The 18,619-nt window shown below is 38.2% G+C and overlaps 1 protein-coding gene across 2 annotated transcripts in view; it reads left to right on the top strand.

Annotated features, from left to right (window-relative positions):
* The window catches only part of FGD6 (FYVE, RhoGEF and PH domain containing 6), a 112,761-nt gene that overhangs the window by 50,663 nt on the left and 43,479 nt on the right, over positions 1-18,619 (top strand). For both annotated transcript variants that reach the window (XM_079142856.1, XM_079142855.1), the window contains exons 4-7: positions 2,928-2,995; positions 3,083-3,113; positions 11,670-11,821; positions 16,556-16,712. In XM_079142856.1, coding sequence (XP_078998982.1) covers positions 2,928-2,995; positions 3,083-3,113; positions 11,670-11,821; positions 16,556-16,712 — 408 coding nt within the window. The remainder of the gene's footprint in view (positions 1-2,927; positions 2,996-3,082; positions 3,114-11,669; positions 11,822-16,555; positions 16,713-18,619) is intronic.

The raw sequence follows: 18,619 nt of genomic DNA, 5'->3' as shown, positions 1-18,619 counted from the left end.
GCCATAGCCCTAGTCCTTTTTTCTTTTTTTTCCTCTTCTTTTTTCTTTTTTTTCTGAGACAGGGTCTCACTAAGTTGCTAAGGCTGGCTTTGAACTTGCAATCCTCCCACCTCAGCCTCCCAAGTTGCTGGGATTACAGACTACACCCGGCTCCACTTAATATGCACTTCTAATTCTAAAAATATATACTGTATTTTATAAGCATTAAACTTTCTAGCTACAATGATACAGAGAAACCCATTATAATATAAAAGTATTGATTTGCTAAATATTTTTTCAAAATAACAGTGATCCAAGTGTGTGTATGTACATGTATGCAGTTGTGGTTATTAATGCATGATTGATACATGACCTGTAAGTCAGATTGCTCTTAAGATGACTTCCCCAGGAATGTTAGCTGTGTGTAGTTTCTTTCTCTCTGTGTATGTGAGCGTGTGGTGTGTGTGGTGTGGTGTGTTGATGGGGATTGAACCAAGGGTCTTGCATATGCTAGGCAAGTGCTCCACCACTGAGCTGCATCCCCAGCTCTTTTCATTTTATTTTGAGAGGGCGTTTCTGCTGAGTTGCCCAGGCTAACTGTGAGCTTGTGATCCTCCTGCCTCTGCCTCTAAAGTAGCTGGGATTATAGGTGCCACTACACCCAGCTCGTTCCTTTTTTTTTTTTTTTTTTCTTTTTTTAAACTTAAAGGTGAATGAATGGGGTTGAGTCTTAATATAACCTGTTAGTCTCTATCATTCAACACCTTATCTTAGAAAAGAGGAATGATAACAGAGATAAAGGTCAAATTCATTTAATTGTCCCTTTAACAATAGAGTTTGAGAATTAAGGTCAAGCAAGGAACAAGATAGATGTCCTAGGCTAGGACTAGGTTATTATACACTTTGATTAGTAATCAATTGTCCTTAAAAGATTATTTTCACAGTTAACAGTATTTACATTCTGACTGAAGGCTGGGGTTTCTTGTATTACACTTAAACTCTAGTATAAAGTATGAAAGAAAACCTCGAAGGAACAAATACACACAAATTGCAAGATTTGTGGTCACTTCTGGAGAAAGAGAAAGGAGAGAACTTTAAGTTATAATTAATAATTTGTTTCATTAAAAAGTATGCAAATACTGCAGAGTATTTGGATTTGTTAAACCTTGCTAGAGGAGTCCGTATGTGGATGTATGTTCAGCAGTGAATGTTAAGATATGACAAGGTCGCTCACAGATATTGAAGGAGTTTCAGTATGAAATACAATAATTCTTAGGTTAGAGATTAGGAAATCTGGGTTCTCTTCCCAATTCTTTTTTGTGTGTTTGCAGTGCTGGGGATCAAACTAGGGCCTTGAAATGCTCCGCCACTGAGCTACTCCCCACGCCCCCTAGTTCTGATGATCAACCTTGAACCTTGGCAAATTCCTGTTTTAAGTGGGTCTTCTTGGGTTTTCTGCTCTTAGTCATTCAGCAGTCATGATTTTCACCTTCAGACATCTAAAATGTCATAACTGCTTGTTCCTGATTTGTTCTTTTTTGCCCTTCTCTGGGAACTGTATGTTCAGATCTTTCATAGAAACAGAAATGCAGAGAGACTTGTCTCCTCTCTAATCCGCTGGAACCAAAGCCATCTCTTTCAGTGTTTAAACTGAAAACAACAACAAAATACGAAGATCTAGTTCTGAGGCATCTGCATTATTTTTTATTTCAAACACACACATTTTTTTGTCCCTTCTAGGGCATTTAATTTACCTACAAAGAAGTAAAGAAATTTCATTTCAGCCAGCACAGTGATGTATACCCTCACCTATAGTCTCAGCTATTTAGGAGGCCGGAGCATGAGGATCTCTTGAGCCCTGGAATTTTTAAAAATTTTTTCTTTTTAGTTATATATGACAGTAGAATGTATTTTGACATATCAGGTGTACATGGAATAAAACTTCCCATTTTTGTAGTTGGAAGTGATATGGAGCTACACTGGTTGTATATTCACATATGAACATAGGAAAGTTACGTCTGATTCATTCTACTGTCTTTCCTAGTCCCATTCCCTTCCCTTTCTTTCCCTTTGTCTAGTACAGTGAACTTCTGCCCTCCCCTACCCTCACCCTTCCTACCCTCACTTATTGTGAGTCAGCGTCCGCATATCTGAGAGAACATTCAGCCTTTGGTTTTGGGGAATTGGCTTATTTCACTTAGCATGATAGTCTTCAGTTCCATCCTTTTGCCCAAAAATGTCGTAATTTCATTCTTCTTTTTGGCTGAGTAATATTCCCTTGTATATATGTACCACATTTTCTTTATTCATTCATCTGTTGAAGGTTGAGCCCTGGAATTTGAGATCAACCTGGACAACATGGGAGACCTCAACTCAGAAAGAACAAAGCAGAATTTTATTTCAGCTTTTTAGAATAAAACTGCCTTGACTCCAATAGCATACATCTAAAAGGGATTTCAAGGAAATTAAGAGATACTGTGACTGCAGTGTTGACTGGTGTTTGGTATGAAGAGCCCTGTTCAGATCATACTTTAGTTGTCTCAGTTAGCAGAACTTAGGGTGAAGTGGTCTGTACGTTTCCATTGGATGTTTCAGTAATTGCTGGGTTACTTGTGCATACCTGAAGGGCTTATGCAATAACTGTAGGGGTCCTTTCCCTTGCAGAATGTGACTTTTTCATTATGAAACATTGATGGCTGTGCTGACCAAGGCCGTGGGGTTTCCCAGTGGGGTCCGACAATCCCATTACCCACTGCCCTCGGCTACTTCTGTGTCATGGTGTATGTCTCATCTAATGTGCCATGTTTGCCTTTGAGACGTTACATAAAAGTGTGAACCGTGTGTTAATAGGAAACTTATAAGGATCAGAACTCAAACTAATGCCTAGCTGCTAATAACTGACTTCCATTATCCTTTCATGAGTTCATGCAGTGTACTCCTATCCACAGGATGAAGATACTGGGATGAAAAGTAAAGTTCATCATATTGCCAAGGAGATCATGAGCTCAGAGAAAGTGTAGGTATCTAGTTTACAGTTCAGAAGACTGTTGTTTTCCTCATTGGCTCATTTAAAACATTTTTCTTTTTTTAATTTTTTTTGCAGATTTGTGGATGTGTTAAAACTTCTGCATATTGTAAGTATCTGCTAATATTTTCTTTAGCTCTAAGACTTTATCCCCTTTGAACTTTTCCTACCCCAAAAAGTTTTCAATATAACTTAAATGACTTAAACACATACGCTTTCTGATACCTGGTTATGTCTTCAAATTCACACATATATGTAAATGTAGGCATTTTCTAAAATGTATGTATCTTATGTATTTGTGGATAAATGCAGATGATTTCTAAAAAATAAAGCCTTTATATCTGTATTTCCAAAGTCTTCTATCTATTTTCATAATAAGGAAGCTTCTTTTTCTCTTCCTGCCTTCGTTCCTATATTCCTTTTGTGGTGCTGGAGATCAAACCCAGGGCCTCAAGCACGATAACCATGTACTGTAGCACTGATGCATCCCCAGCCCTCATAATAAATTGAGTTTTTAAAGTATTAATATATCTCCTTGGGCATTTGCAGAAGTCACCTGCTGTTAGTAGAATTTTGCTTTAGCAATGTAGAATGAATGTCACCTTCATTGTTCAAAACTGTTTTTCTCCCAGCTGAATAGTTTGTGGAAACAGACACCTGGAATAACATTTTTACAACTGACTGCTTAAAGTTCTATTTTCAATTTTTTACTTGTCAACTCGAACAGACCTGTTGGGAAACAATTATATGCGTCTGACCACATATTCATTTTTCTCATGCATTCCTTTGTACTTGCAAGTTTTTACAAGTTTCATTGTGCATTCACAGGTAAAGTGCTTTCAGGGTTACTTTATTCCAGTTGTGTTTCTGTAAAATATTAAGACTTAACAAAAGAAAAGGGCAAAGTAGAGGAAACAGTGAAAAAAGAAATTGAAGTGGAATTTTTCTTAGTATGATATAATTATTAGCTTCATAAATTAAACTTAATTGCTGAGGAAAGAAGGTTCATAAAATATATAACCATATTATGTCCTTTCAGAGCATAAGTTTTCTTTTTTTCTTTTTTATCACCCCTTCTCTCTCTTCTGTGATATTGGGAATTGAACCCAGGTCCTTGCACATGCTAGGCAAGTACTCTACCCCTGAACCACATTCTCAGCCCTTCTTACTTTTAATTTTGAGACCGGGTCTTGCTAAGTTGCGCAGGGTGGCCTTGAACTTGTTATATTCCTGCTTCAGCCTCATGAGAAGCTAGGATTACAGGCATGTGCCAACACACCTGGCTTCATTTTTCCTTTTAACAAATACATATGAACATGAAAAGTGGGTTTCACTTATATGTGATTCTTCTTATCTAAATGATTCCCCTTTGCTTTTTACTTGATCTCTTGGAAATATGCAGGCCTAATTCTTGAATGAAAAATTTCTGGCTTTGGAAACATTTTCTAAAAATTTCTTTCACTTTGCTAATTTATTTCAAAAAAATAATTCCCCATGAATAGTTTCTACCATTAGCTGTTAACTGTATTGGTAAGTTCTTTTTTTGTAATTTATTTTAAAATAGTGTTTCATTGCCCTAATGTAATTTTTGAGTTTCAAATTAAATGTACATTTGCTGCTATACCCTGAGAATCCCCACTATACCTTAAACATGTGATGTAATGAAGTTAAATAATACGATGTGTTGTTTTTTTATTTGTTTGTTTGGCTTGGTTTTTGGGTTTTTATTTGCTTGCTTTGGGGGTTTTAAGTATTGTTGTTGTTGTTGTTTGTTATATTATTTGCTTTGTGATACTGGGGATTGAACCTGGGAGCACTTTATCACTGAGCTACATTCCCAGTCCTTTTTAGTTTTTATTTTGTTGAAACTCACTAAGTTGGTGAGGCTGGCCTTGCACTGACAATTTTCCTGCCTCAGCCTCCTGAGTTGCTAAGATTATAGGCATGCATCACCCTACCCAGCTAAATGATATGAGTAAAATAATTTATAATTTGAAAAGAAACAATCATAGACTTTGGGGTCTTTTAGACAACAACTGGCTGATTAAGTTATACTTAATTAAGTAGTACTGCTAATAAGCATCTTTGTACCTCTCATTTTTTTTTAGGTGGAAAGATACATTCCATTAAAAATTTAAGAGTCTCTCAATAAAATCCATGAGGTAGACAGGTGCAGTGGTGCATGCCTATAATTGCAGGTGCTCAAAAGGCTGAGGCAGGAGAATCTCAAGCTCAAGACCACCTGGGCAACTTAGTAAGACCTTGTTTGAAAAAAAAATAATAAGGACTGGACAGTAGCTTAGTGGTGTAGAGCAATTGTCTAGCATGTATGAGGCCATGAGTTCAGTCTCTAGTATCACAAAACAAAATAAAGCAAAATTTTAAAATAAAATCTTAGAGCTAGAGGCAAGATTACCTGAACATGCAGATTTCTAATACTAAATTGACTATGCTTTTTCTTTGTTTTCAACTGCATTATAAAATGAATAGAAGGTTTCCTCACTTCCCAAGCTTTTCCCATCTTAAAATCTTCATCCTGTTTTACTAAATGCATCCTGGTTTGAGTCTTATGAACCCTTTAATTATCCTCTATTCTTGAGTTGTAATGACATAGCTACCTAACTTCACTCCTGAGCAGCTTTGTTCATGTGTGGACTGCCTTCACTGAGGAAGTTCACGGTCAAGAGCGCCTTTGTCTTGCTGCAGAGGCTTCTTTCCCATGTTGATTTGGTATTTTCCTCTCTCTATATGCCTCTTGTTTCAGAGCTTCCATGGACTTAAGTGACCATTGAAACTGTCAAATCTTTTAATTAAATAAATAACCTTCTATTGAAGGCCCTCTATGTACCTTCACAGTACAAATTATCTGTTTGAATCCTCGTAACAACCCTACCAAATACATGTTATTTCCACTTTTTAAATGAAAACAATAAGCTAGCTGCCAAAAAAAAAAAAAAAAAAGTCTGTACTAAATGCCAAAGCCAGGCTTTGAAGTCTGATCGGCCTTTAGTGATTGTGTTGAAATTGGTTAAAATTGTTTCTTGAAATTTTGACCATGCTGAATAGGATGTGGTGTAACCTGAGGTATTTTAACTTGCTTTTAGATGTCTTTCAGTTGCCTAGGAAATGAGAGAAATGGCAGTCTTTCATCTTCTAAAGATGGTAATGAAGCTAGCCCTTTTGTTTCTTAGGATATATTATGATCATTACTAATCTTATTTAAAGGGGATTGGAAACTTGAGATGAAGAGTTGATTTCAGCCATGTTTAGACAGTTTTGCATGATATTACCAGATCTGCACATATAGGAACAGAGGAATGATTTCATTGAGAAAATATTTTTCACCTTTTAAAAATTTTTAATTGTAGAAGGACACCAATACCTTTATTTTATTTATTTATTTTTATGTGATGCTGAGGATTGAACCAAATGCCTCACATGTGCCAGGCAAATGTTCAGCACTGAGCTACAGCCCCAACTCTCTGGGAAAATATTTTTCATTTTAAAAACAAAGTCAAAGTGTTAAGGTGGGGATGACCCCCTTTGTAGTTTTACTTCTTAGTTTCTCACTCATTTCTGCATATTTATCATAGCTCTTGGACCTCAGTAGCTGCTTTGCTTTTGCGTAACATGAAGTGGTTCTTCATGATTTTTACTTACAGAGCTTCCTGTTCATATGTCCATGTGGTCTTTGTAATTCACTGTGTCATGATAGTGGTTAAGTAATGTCTGGAGGTCAGGAATCCTACTGGGGACAGCTGGTGATTAAGTTACTCTTCTGTGGCTCTGGAGATATAAAGCCTGACCTCATGAACAAGGCCATCTGCTTTGTGCTTCGTTGCCTCGGATATTCATAGTTGATTTTATTTGCATTGATTCTTTCCCCAAGTGATCAGAGCTGGCAAGGCTAGTATGTTAATACCTTAAAGGAATTAAAGATCCACTTAAAGTTGTTCTGGTTCTTATTTGCATGTTTTTGGGAAAATATTAAGAATATTCAGATATGCTTAGGCCCATTTTTCTCTCTAGAAATTCCAACTTGAACAAGCATTTGGTTAGTGGGACCAAAAACTAGATCATAGGTGGTTAAATTTTGCATATGGACTCTGGTGAGTTTTATGTTAGAAGGACTCAAGTGGAGTTAGTTGATACCAGTAATCTCAATGACTTGCCTAACATTTTCACACCCTACTTCCCCCCAGCCCTTTATTTTAATTACCCAACTCTCTTAGAGTGGAAAAGTGAACTCTGAATCTAATTTTTGAAATGCTCGTTCTGCTGTCTTGCATCCTCACTGATGTCGTCTGGGAGGTGTTGATGAATTTAGATTCTTCTAGCCCAAAATAGCTTTGCCTCTGACTCTTAAGTGTCCTGACACTTTCTCAAATTATCCTGGCTGTTAACATTAGAAAAATAACCAGACATAAGTTGTAATCATCCTTTTTATAAAAAATAGGATGTTACCCCCTCCCAGTGGCACCAGTTTTGGCAATGACTAAGGTTCATGAGCTGAGAAGTTAAAGATTCTGTGTGTGGTTCCTGTGTGATTGGTTACATCTGGCAGTGGGGCAGAGTGTACTGCTTCTAGAGGATGGTGACCCAAGAAGTCAGGGAGTGAGATTGGGGCCATTGCTGCTTTGTGATGTTGTGAAAGTCATAAATTCCAAGTCGGAGCCTTTGGCATGAATTGTATTGACCTACAGGAAGGAATGCTTTATTATTATTATTATTATTATTATTAGGGATTGAACCCAGGAATCACACATGCTAATAAGCATATATGTGCTCTACCCCCAGCCATGGGTGCTCTTTTCTATTTTCAGAAAGGCACCAAGAAATCCACTGATAACTTCAGAAGAAAAAATAAGACTTTTAAAGCATGGTAAGGCAAATTTCACCCAGTACCATCACTACAGTCCTAGAGACCATTGCAGTGGGATTTTGTAGTGGCAGAGAGAGATTGGGCTTAACCCCTAATTCAGCATGGAAAAGTGGGAACTTGTAGCCCAGGACCATAGTGGGAATCAGTGAATGAAAAATGACCAACAGGGAACCTCAGCAGTATGGAGTTCTATTAGCTAAACCAACTTAACAGGGTTCTTGCTAACAGTTGGCCAATGTGACCACATATCACTTGAGGGATGGTGGAGGATGAGGAGCAGGGCCAGATACTATGGGTGAAAGATCTTAACAAAAACTGGATTTGACAGGGAAGTACACAGGTGGACCTAAGAAAAGGTTCAAGAACCTGACTAGTTTGGCCAAGCATAGAATCCTTGTCAAGTGCGGCTTAGAATATACAACTTTCTGAGCCTTATGAATATATACTCTTTAAGTTTCTATAGTTTTTATTAAATGTTGGTCTTTTGCTCTTTTAAGTATCAAAGTTCATTTTATTCTGAAATATTACTCATGATTTTTTTAAAAAGACATCATAGAGCCACTCGTGGTGGCACATGCCTATAAGCCCAGTGACTCAGGAGGCCAGTCAGGAGAATCTCAGGTTCCAGGCCAGCCTCAGCAATTTAGTGAGTCCCTAAGCAACTTAGTGAAACCCTGTCTCTAAATAAATAGATAGATAGATAGATAGATAGATAGATAGATAGATAGATAGATAGATAGATAGATGGATAGATAGACAGATAAAAAACAAAAAGGGCTGAAGACGTAGTTTACTGTTTAAAGCACCTCCTCAGTTAAATCCCTAGTACCAAATAACAACAAAAACCCATCATGGTACATCAGTTGATCTGCCCACAAACATCTAGGAGGAGTACTAGATAAAGCAAAGTTTTGCATGGTGTATGGCAAGGGCCTCCATTCAGAGGTGGCCACCTCACTGGTCAGCCCGCTGTGGATGTGACTGGTCTCTGTTAAATGTGTCTTAAATAAACAAGTTTCCTTTTTGGCAGAGGTGGCAGACATGGAATGTAGAGTCGGGCAGAAGCTGTGTCAAACTGAGTCCTTAAGTTACTTAGCAGCTAACATCTACTGTCCTTGTCATGGCTGAGGAAATACTTTCCAACTGGAAAACAAAAGCAATCATGCTGCCAAGTGACAAACATAGACATCACTTAGTCTGCCAGAAGAAAAGGCAGTGTTCACTGCTTTGCTGAGCAAGGAGCTCTTGGCGTCTAAATTATACCAATCACTAACCTGGTTCCTAACAAATGCAGCACTAGGGAAGATGTCTGGGTTTTCAATGTATTCACAACTTGGGAAGTTATCTGTAATTGTATTGTGAGAGCAGACAATCTAATGACTTTCAAAAGTGTTAAGTAGCTCTCTCTTCTCCTTTTAAGAGAGAGTGAAGATTGAAGCAAGCTGCTGGTAGGTGGACTTTGGCCAATAGCCATTGGGTTCCTGGAGATGTTTGTGTGGTTTTCTGGATTGGACCTGATGCAAGTTATAAATTCTTGTTTTAGATTATACTAATTATACAAGTTAGTTCTTTTAATATGGTTAGTTATTTTAGTTTGTAGTTGCTTCTTTTGGGCCAGTGTGACAATTAGACCAATAAAGATGATCTCATGTACTGCGTCCTAAGTGTTAGCACTTGTTAGACATAGGAGGGTTAGACTTATCTAGACTAGCCATACTTAAGGGGAGGGGACTGTCTCAGTGGATTCAATCCCCACTATTGCAAAAAGAAAAGAAAAAACAGCCATACTTTAGAAATTTCTTTGTGTACTTTTAGATCATGAGGTTTTGTTTTGTTTTTGCTTTATCCAAAAGTAAGAAATACTCATGGCTAACATATATATGGTTGGAGGCATGAAGGAATCAGAAGAGGAAATGGTATCTTGTTTTGTTTTGTTTATTTCATTTGCCCCGTGAATCCCTAAAGGAAAGCAGTTGGAAATAAAGGTAAAGGAAGATAAAACCTGATGAGAATCATTTCACCCCACCTTAGCTTTAGGATTTTAATTAAAACTACCTTTTCTATTGTTTTTATTTACTAGGAATTTAACCCAGGGGCAATTTACCACTGAGCCACATCCCTAGCCCTTTTTATTTTTTATTTTGAAACAGGGACTCTCTAAGTTGCTTAGGGTCTTGCTAAATTGCTGAGGTTGGCCTTGGACTTGTAATTCTCCTGGCTCAGCCTTCCAAATCACTGGGATTATGGGTGCGCACCACCATACCCAGCTGAAAACATTTTCTAAAAAGGAACAAATATTTTGAATCCTCTGGACCTCCAAACAGAACTTGCATCTTAGGCCCACCCTCAGGGAACAAGGAAATCTAGGCAAATACTTATCTACTACCCCACCCTTTCCAAGATTTGGAGTGATAGGGTGTGGTGGGGTTGACATATTAAAACACAGTACAGATGGTCTTATTGGGCACAGGAAATGAAGAATATGTGAAGATAAATTTTCTTATTTGTGAAAAGTCCAAGTCCTAGTGAATTTATTGAGAGGGTGGCTAGAGGGAGGAAAAATATTAAGATCCAGAGTTAAAATGTTTTGTTGATTCTGGGTACCACATGCATGGCAGAAAACTTTTTATGTAGTATCTAATTGAAGTCTCATAACCATTATACCCCTTAACAAATGAGAATAATGAGACTTAGCCCAAAGAAACCTCTAAATCAGGAGCAAGGGCTTAGACCCAGGATTCTGATTATCAAATGTCTGGCTCCCTCTGCATGCCTCACCTAGAATATTCTGGTTTTTGGGAAATGGTAACTGAAAATGGAAAGAGGGACTTTTAAATCCAGAATAAAATTAGTCTGCTGTGGTGGTGCACATCTGTAATCCCAGCAGCTCCGGGTGCTGAGGCAGGAGGATTTCAAGTTCAAAGCCATCCTCAGTAACTTAGTGAGACTTATCTGAAAAATTATAAAAGGGGCTGGGGATGTGGCTCAGTTGTTAAGTACCCCTGGGTTCAATCCCTGGTACCATAAGAGAGAATAAAATTAGTTAATATTAGAAATATTGGAATACAGCAAGGAATCAGATGTGCTCGGAAGTAGGCAAAACGAATTTTACTTCTGCAGAAAAGTGTGCTGTGGAACAAAGTATGGCAAGCTAGCATACCTGTCGGGAAGTCCACCTGTTTTTATCCCTAAGGCATCACTGCCCCTTGCTCTGATAGGAGCAGCTGGGGTTGCCATCTATACAATTGGCTAATTTTAAAATTGAGGTAGGCAAAGGGAAGGGCTATGGTTAAAATGGTTCTGATTGGATCTTAGATCCCAATTAAGGCTAAATCTGTGTTCTGAAAATGAACTACCTGGACTTTTTATTTCAGACATTTAACCTCTCTGGAGGACTTTTGAAATGATTGTGTGTATATTATGATTTTGGAGTATTTTTAAAGTCTAGATTTGCCATACAGTTTCTAGACACCTTCCTGACTCAGCTAAAAAAGAAATAATCATAGTCCGTTTTAAAATCAAATATGTACCCTAGCTTGTAATTTCTTAAAATTTCCTATCTGCTGAATGGGATAGGAGGAAGTGAGAATTCTGCATGGGAATTTGCAATTTATATCATTTTAGGGAAGAGGGAAGATGGAGGGAATGGTTTTTGTCAAGAGAGAGAGAGATATATATATATATATATATAAAATATTGTTTATATTTATATATAAACAATATTGCTTATATATTTTATATATATATATAAAATATTGTTTTTCCTCCTCTGCACTGTAATAGGATTTCCGGGATGCTGTAGCCCATGCTTCTAGGCAACTTGGGAAGCCAGTGATTGAGGAGCGGATCCTAAATCAGATCTTGTACTACTTGCCTCAGCTGTATGAGCTCAACCGGGACCTCCTGAAAGAACTGGAAGAAAGAATGTTGAACTGGTAAAAAAAAAAAAAAAAAAAAAAAAAAAAAAATACTGAGTTTTGGGCTCTCCCAAAGCTTCCAATTTTAAATGAGACCATAACCCCACCTGTGACAGGAAGATGTTGGTTTTACATTGTTTCAATATACTGAATTTTCTTGACAGTTACCTGTAGATTGATGATTTGGGGTGGCCAGGATTCATAACCTTGACCCACTGAGTTCAGTACATATCGTTTGAACAATTCTTCAGTAGTGCTTGCTCAGAAGCAAGAAGGCTCCACGCTCAGAGGACTTAACTCCGTGGACATAACTTTCTATAAGTGACCTTTGATAATGAAGATTTTTCTTTTTTCTTTTGTAGTGCTGGGCCTGGAACCCAGGGCCTCATGCATGCATGTGCTCTGGCACTTGGCTATATGCCCCATCGAGATTTTCACATAAGAGAAGTTTTTAAATATTTTATATATCTAGGATTTTAGGTCATGAAACTAATTGCATTTTGAAAGAGGCCATTCACTGTTCTTGTTTGTTTGTTTTGGTTTCCAAAGGCAAAATTACATATATATCACATTATCGAAACTTTAGATTTCAGAACAAGAAAAGAATACCAAAAGGTAGTATTGGAGGCTATCTCTATTGGATTGAAGAAAATAAGCAGAAACTTTAGTGACATTATGGAAATTTGTAGAAAGATTGGTTTAGGAGGAATGAACATATTGTTGAAGCCCATGAGGAATACAGAATGATAAGAGTAACAGGGCTGGGGAGATAGCTTAGTTGGTAAAGTGCTTGCCTTGCATGCACAAGGCCTTGGGTTCGATCCCCAGTACTGCAAAAAAAAAAAAAGAATGATAAGAGTAACAAAATAATGGGCCGGGATGTAGCTCAGTGGCAGAGCATTTGCCTATCATACAGAAGGCCCTTGGTTCTATCTCCAACACCACAAAAAAAAAAAAAAAAAAAAAAGAATAGCATCACCTAATTTCCTGATCAAAGTTTCCCAGTTCAAAAAAGCACCTTGGCCTGGCCTGTATTTGAAATATCATGCCACTGTGTGTTGGGAACCAAGCTAGATAAACAATTAATACTTATCTATAGCTAAGTATAAAATAACACACAAGGACTGAGGGATGACTGAGTTTTTAAAAGTCATAATAGAAATAAAGCATAATTACAAAAAACATTCTTACACATGCTTTATTTTCTCCTTATAAAAATATCTTAAAAATCTGAATTGTCTTTAAAAGATATACATACTTATGTGTTTGGGGGTTGAAGTATATTTTTGCTTCTGTTGGTGTGTTTTTTGCTTGTGCTAAAAGTTACCTAAAATGTAGATCCATATGTTCTCTATTAAAATATTAAGCATTCCTAAGAACCAGGATAATTAAAACTATAATTATGGAAAAAGCTTCCCTTATGTGATGTAAAATTCTTTAAATCCGTGGTTAAGATATTTTCTACTAAAGTATTTTTCCTCTAAGGAGTCTTTTGAGTCAACATATTTTGGGGGGCTTGAGATGTAGCTCAGTGGTAGAGCATGTTCAAGTTCCATTCTCAGTACTTAGGGGGAACATTTTCTTTATTTTTCTAAGTTTCTGATGTACCATTTTTCCACTAACCTTTTTTTTTTTTTTTTTTTTTTTTTTTTTTTTTTTTTTTTTTTTTTTTTGGTACTGGAAATTTAACCCAGGGTAAATTTACTAGTGAGGCACATCCCTAGCCCTTTTATTTTTAATTTTGAGACAGGATCTCCCTCAATTGCTTAGGGCCTTGCTAAGTTGCTGAGGCTAGCCTTGAACTTTTGGTCCTCCTGCCTCATCCTCCCCAGCCACTGGGATTACAGGTGTATGCCGCTGTGCCCAACTTTCCCATTGACTCTTTTTTTTTTTTTTTTTTTAAATTGTAAACACTTTTATTTACCAACCTATGAAAACTCCAATAATGTTCAAGTATGATACCCCATGGAACTTAAGGAGTTAAAAGTACTCGATGTTATTTAACAATTAGCATTTTAACTTTGTAAATTAATCAGATGTCTCTACAAACACATTAGAGTAATCCTATATATGTTAACTCTAATTCACTTATTCTGTAAAAACCAAGATATCAGACAAGTGTCCTGTACAGTATTTGCTGTCTCTTTCCTGTTGAAGAAAAGTCCTAGAAACAATTGATATTAGACACTTTATTAACATCAGTATTTTATTAGCTTGACTACCTAGAGACTTGTGAGTTATTTTCAAAGACATTTTACTTTTATTAGTTTACCCAATTTGAACCTTTTTAAATCACGTGAATTAAAAGTATCTGGATCCATTTTAAAATTTTAATTTTAGGAGCGCTCAGTTTTGATACAGACAAAACATGACATTAGACAGCACAACATACAAATAACACAAAATCAAGGCCTTGTAACTTTATAGGTGAATCTCCATTGCAATGTAACAGATGTTCAAAAACTCTAGTTGAATAAAAAATAGAACCGATCAAAAAATCATGAGCTCAAAAAAACATATAATTAAAAAAAAACAAGAGTCCTGGAAAAATGATACGGCTGTTAATTACTTTAGTAAAGTACCATAGCATTTACTTTGCTGGAGTTTTGAAGACTCTTTTTACCTTTTCTTTCCCTGGGTTTGAGACCGGTCTCCTACTGAGCCTTTAGGCTTCTTTTATTTATATTTCAATGTAAGCCTGGACTGAGATCTGGAAGGATCTAACAGGTTTTAACAGAAACTCTGTGTCTAAGGCATTTTAGCCATCTCATCAGGACAGGTTGGATGTTAAAATTATGAGACCTTATTTTTCATTACTTTTGAGACTGAAGCTACTTTGCTAAGTTACCCTTCAGGGCTGTCGGGAGGGGGAGTCCAGAGAAGGAACCTTTGGGGTCCACCCGAGAGTAGCCCGGGCCGAGAACCCCGCAGTTGTTCCAACCCTTCCTCCACCTCCGCCACAAACACACAACAGAACCAGATACAGACGGGCGCCAATCTCTGATCCACCAACTGAACCCAATCAGCGCCCTTACCAACGGAGACTACCAGGCGTCCCTGGCTCTCCTCCACCCTTAGGGCGTCCCCCAGGGCTGCAACCTGTGGCCCCCCAGGCACGTCTACCGGCCACTGTCCGGCCACTCTCACGAGTCACCGAACGGCTGCCACCGAAACTGAAAGCGCGCTCACAGAACCAGACCAACTAACAAAACACAAGACAAAGACAGACAACTTCAGGGTACCCCTTCTTACCTCCAAGGTCGACTCCGCGGATGAGGGGGGGCCGTCTTATCCCGGACGAGCCCCCAAATGTAAGGCCCCCAAAAAGGAAACCTCAACTCTGTCCCATGGATTGACGGCAACCCCAATCAACCGCAGGAGGCGTCACTTGATGCAAACCGCAAGAGGTGTTTATTCCAGCGCGTTGTGCCCAACTCGAGGAGTCGAGTCCCATGGACTCTTAAATGCTTTTTTTTTTTTTTTTTTTTCTTTTGTGATGCTGGGAATCAAACCCATGGCCTTGTGCTTACAAGGCAAGCACTTTGCCAACTGAGCTGTATCCCCAGCCCCCCCATTGACTCTTAATAACACTTAATGAAATATTTAATTTTACATTGAACAAGAGTTTATATATATGCTGTGTTCTAGTTAGTGCTCTTAATATGCAGAGCATATCACAGCATATTCACTAAATAGATAAGATGGGGCTAGACATGTAGCTTAGTGATAGAGAACTTGCCCTGGGTTCCATCCCTAGCACCAGAACAAACAAACAAAACATCAAGGCACTTGCTTCCATGAACAGACACTTTAGAGGGGAAGGCCCAGATAAATAGATAAGGAAAATATCAGAAGCAGTTTCTGATCTGCTGAGACAAATGTGCCGCTGGAGTAGTGTGTGAGGACTCAGTGGCCAAAAAAGGCCCTCTGAGAAGGAGGAGCATGTAAACTGACATCAGAGTGTAAAGGAGGAACCAGGCAGGGTTCCTTACTTCCGGGCCTGAGAACCACAGTGGAAGTCTGAAGTGGGAATAAACTCTGGTACATTCAGAGAGTATCAAGAAGGCCAGTGTGGGCTGGGGCTGTAGCTCAGTGGCAGAGCACTTGCCTAGCATGCGTGAGGTTTGATCCTTAGCACCACATAAAAAAATAAATAAACAAATAAAAATACAGGCATTCTGTCCATCTACAACTACAAAAAAAAAAAAAAAAAAGAAGAAGAAGGACAGTATGTTAGTAATGGGAGAGGGGAGAGAACCATGGCCTGGATCAGAAAGGTGGGCAGCAGGAGTCCCTGGAGGGCTTTGTACCTCGAGTAAGGCGTTTTATTTTTAGGTATCAGGGTTGTAGCTCAGTGGTGGAGCACTTACCTAGCATGTCCCAAATCCCTAGCACTGCAAAAAAGAAAATGAATGAATGAATAAAAATAAATAAAAAATAAGAAGGAGTTTGTTATCCTATGTAATAGAGGACCATTGGAGGGTACTTGATATGTACAGATCTCTCAGGTTGCACAATGGGCTATAGGGAACAAGAGTGGAAGTAGGGAGACCAGTCAGAAAGCTAGCAGAGTTCAGGCAAGATGTGGTGGTAGAAGAGGAAATTGAGAAGAGCAGGTTGGGGACGTGTCTTATAAGAAGAGAAGGAGATAGCCTGGTGGCTTAGATGTCCAGCTCTGCTTCTGATTGGGTGTGTTTTGAACACATTGATAATGTTCCTTTGATGTTTTTGTTTCTCTCTCCCCATCCATAGGACTGAACAACAAAGAATTGCCGATATCTTTTTAAAGAAGGGGCCATATCTAAAAATGTATTCTACATATATCAAAGAATTTGATAAGAATATAGCTTTGCTGGATGAGCAATGCAAGAAAAACCCAGGTTTTGCTGCTGTTGTTAGAGAATTTGAGGTATTTGCTACCATCTAATGTTGAATGTTTCTTTTTCCTCCTTGTTTTAGAACTTTAATAGTAATTTAAGGTCATTGAAAATGGCAAAAATGTATTAAAATAGAATCCCTTCTAAATTAAACAAGGAATTGATCAAATCAAATAGTGAAAACTCAAACAGTATACAGGATTTAATTCTGAAAATGTGTTACTGCCCTTTGGTCTATTTTGCCTTGGGAAATAACAGTATGTTGATGGGATGTCTATAACATTTTGGTAAAATACAAAACATAAACTTACCATCTTAGCTTTTTTCCTTTTCCCCCAACAATGGGGATTAAACCCAGGGGTGTTCCACCCTGAGCTACATCTCTGTTCCTTTTTTAAAAATTTTTATTATGAGACAGGTTCTCCCTGAGTTATGGTCCTCCTGCCTCAGCCTCTGGAGTTGCTGGGGTCACAGGTGTGCACCACCACCACACTGGTGATTTTTAGTTTCAAGCGTACAGTTTGGAAGGGTTGTAGACATTGACATCATTGTGCATCATCTTGCAGCAGTGGGACCCTGTAACCATTAAACATTGACTGTCACCTTTCTCCTCTCCCATCCCTTACACATCCTTCTGCTTTCGGTCTCAATGAATCTGAGTACTCTTGAGAGCATTCTTTATATTTTTTAAATTTTTTTTAGATGTTGATAGACATTTATTTATTAATTTATTTATACGCAGTGCTGAGAATTGAACCCAGTGCCTCTCACATGGTAGGCAAGCGCTCTACCACTGAGCCACAACCCTACCCAGCATTTCTTATTTTTAACTTACCTTTTATTTGCCCAACTACCTATTACTATGGAAGGGAAATAGAATTTATGTTTTCCTTTAGATAAATAAATAACGGTTTCAATGTCAACATTAAGAAAAATTAAGCATCTGTTTATCGCACGTGTCATCTAAAACTTTGTTTTGACTCAAAGCTCTAGGGTACAAGCTTGATTCGATTAGGGATACAGTGACATTTTTTTAAAGTAACTGAAGTCCACTCTACTGATTGGGTTACTATATTTTGTATTTATTTCTTTGTTTCAAAACTAAAAAGGTCAGTGAATTCCAGTCACACTTCAAAAATATAACAATATTACTTATTGCTCATTTGTGCAATAGACAAATAACTGGACTCTAAAATCACTTATCACAAGTTCCAGGCTATCCTTGGCAATTCAGCAAGATCCTGACTCAAAATACAAAATTTTAAAAGGGATGGATTAACTCAGTGGTAGTATGCCCCTGTATAAATAAAAAGAATGCAGAAATGTTTTTACTTGAAAGAGATGGGTGGAAAGCAGAAGTGGTCTGGCCACCCAGTGGAACAGGGTGACATCTGACCTGACTCTCCTGCATGCAGCATTGCAGCAGGTGAACGAGCAGACAGAAGGGAGATGGGAGGGGTCCTTCCTGGGAGGGAGGAGAGTTTCTGTCCGGGGCCGTAAAGTTTTGGAACTAAATGGTGGTGACGGTTGCCTGCCAGGGTGTCTTGCCTCCAAGACATTTTGATACCACCTCAAAGTAAACTCTCAATTTGGAGAATGGGGTCAGGCTCAGGAAAGGATAGAGATATCTGTTGTACATACTGAAGAAAAGAGCTTTGAAGGCAGAACGAGATGCCTTTGAGGTCAGTTCAGAATGTAGTCCCAGGTTTGGGGATGTGACCCAGTGGTAGAGTATATACTTAGCACATATAAGGCCCTATGTTTGATCCCCAGCACCACCAAAGTTCCTATATATACTTTCTGTTTGTTTTTGGTAGTGGGGATTGAACCTAGTGGTGCTTTACCATGGAGTCACATCCCCAGCCCTTTATAAATTTTTTTCTTTTGAGACAGGTCCTCACTCAGTTGCTTAGATCCTTGCAAATTTGCTGAGGCTGGC

Source organism: Sciurus vulgaris (genome assembly GCF_902686455.1).
Source record: "Sciurus vulgaris genome assembly, chromosome: 5".
Lineage (NCBI taxonomy): Eukaryota > Metazoa > Chordata > Mammalia > Rodentia > Sciuridae > Sciurus > Sciurus vulgaris.
The sequence above is the reverse complement of the archived record's forward strand: the minus strand, read 5'-3'. Positions and strand labels throughout refer to the sequence as shown.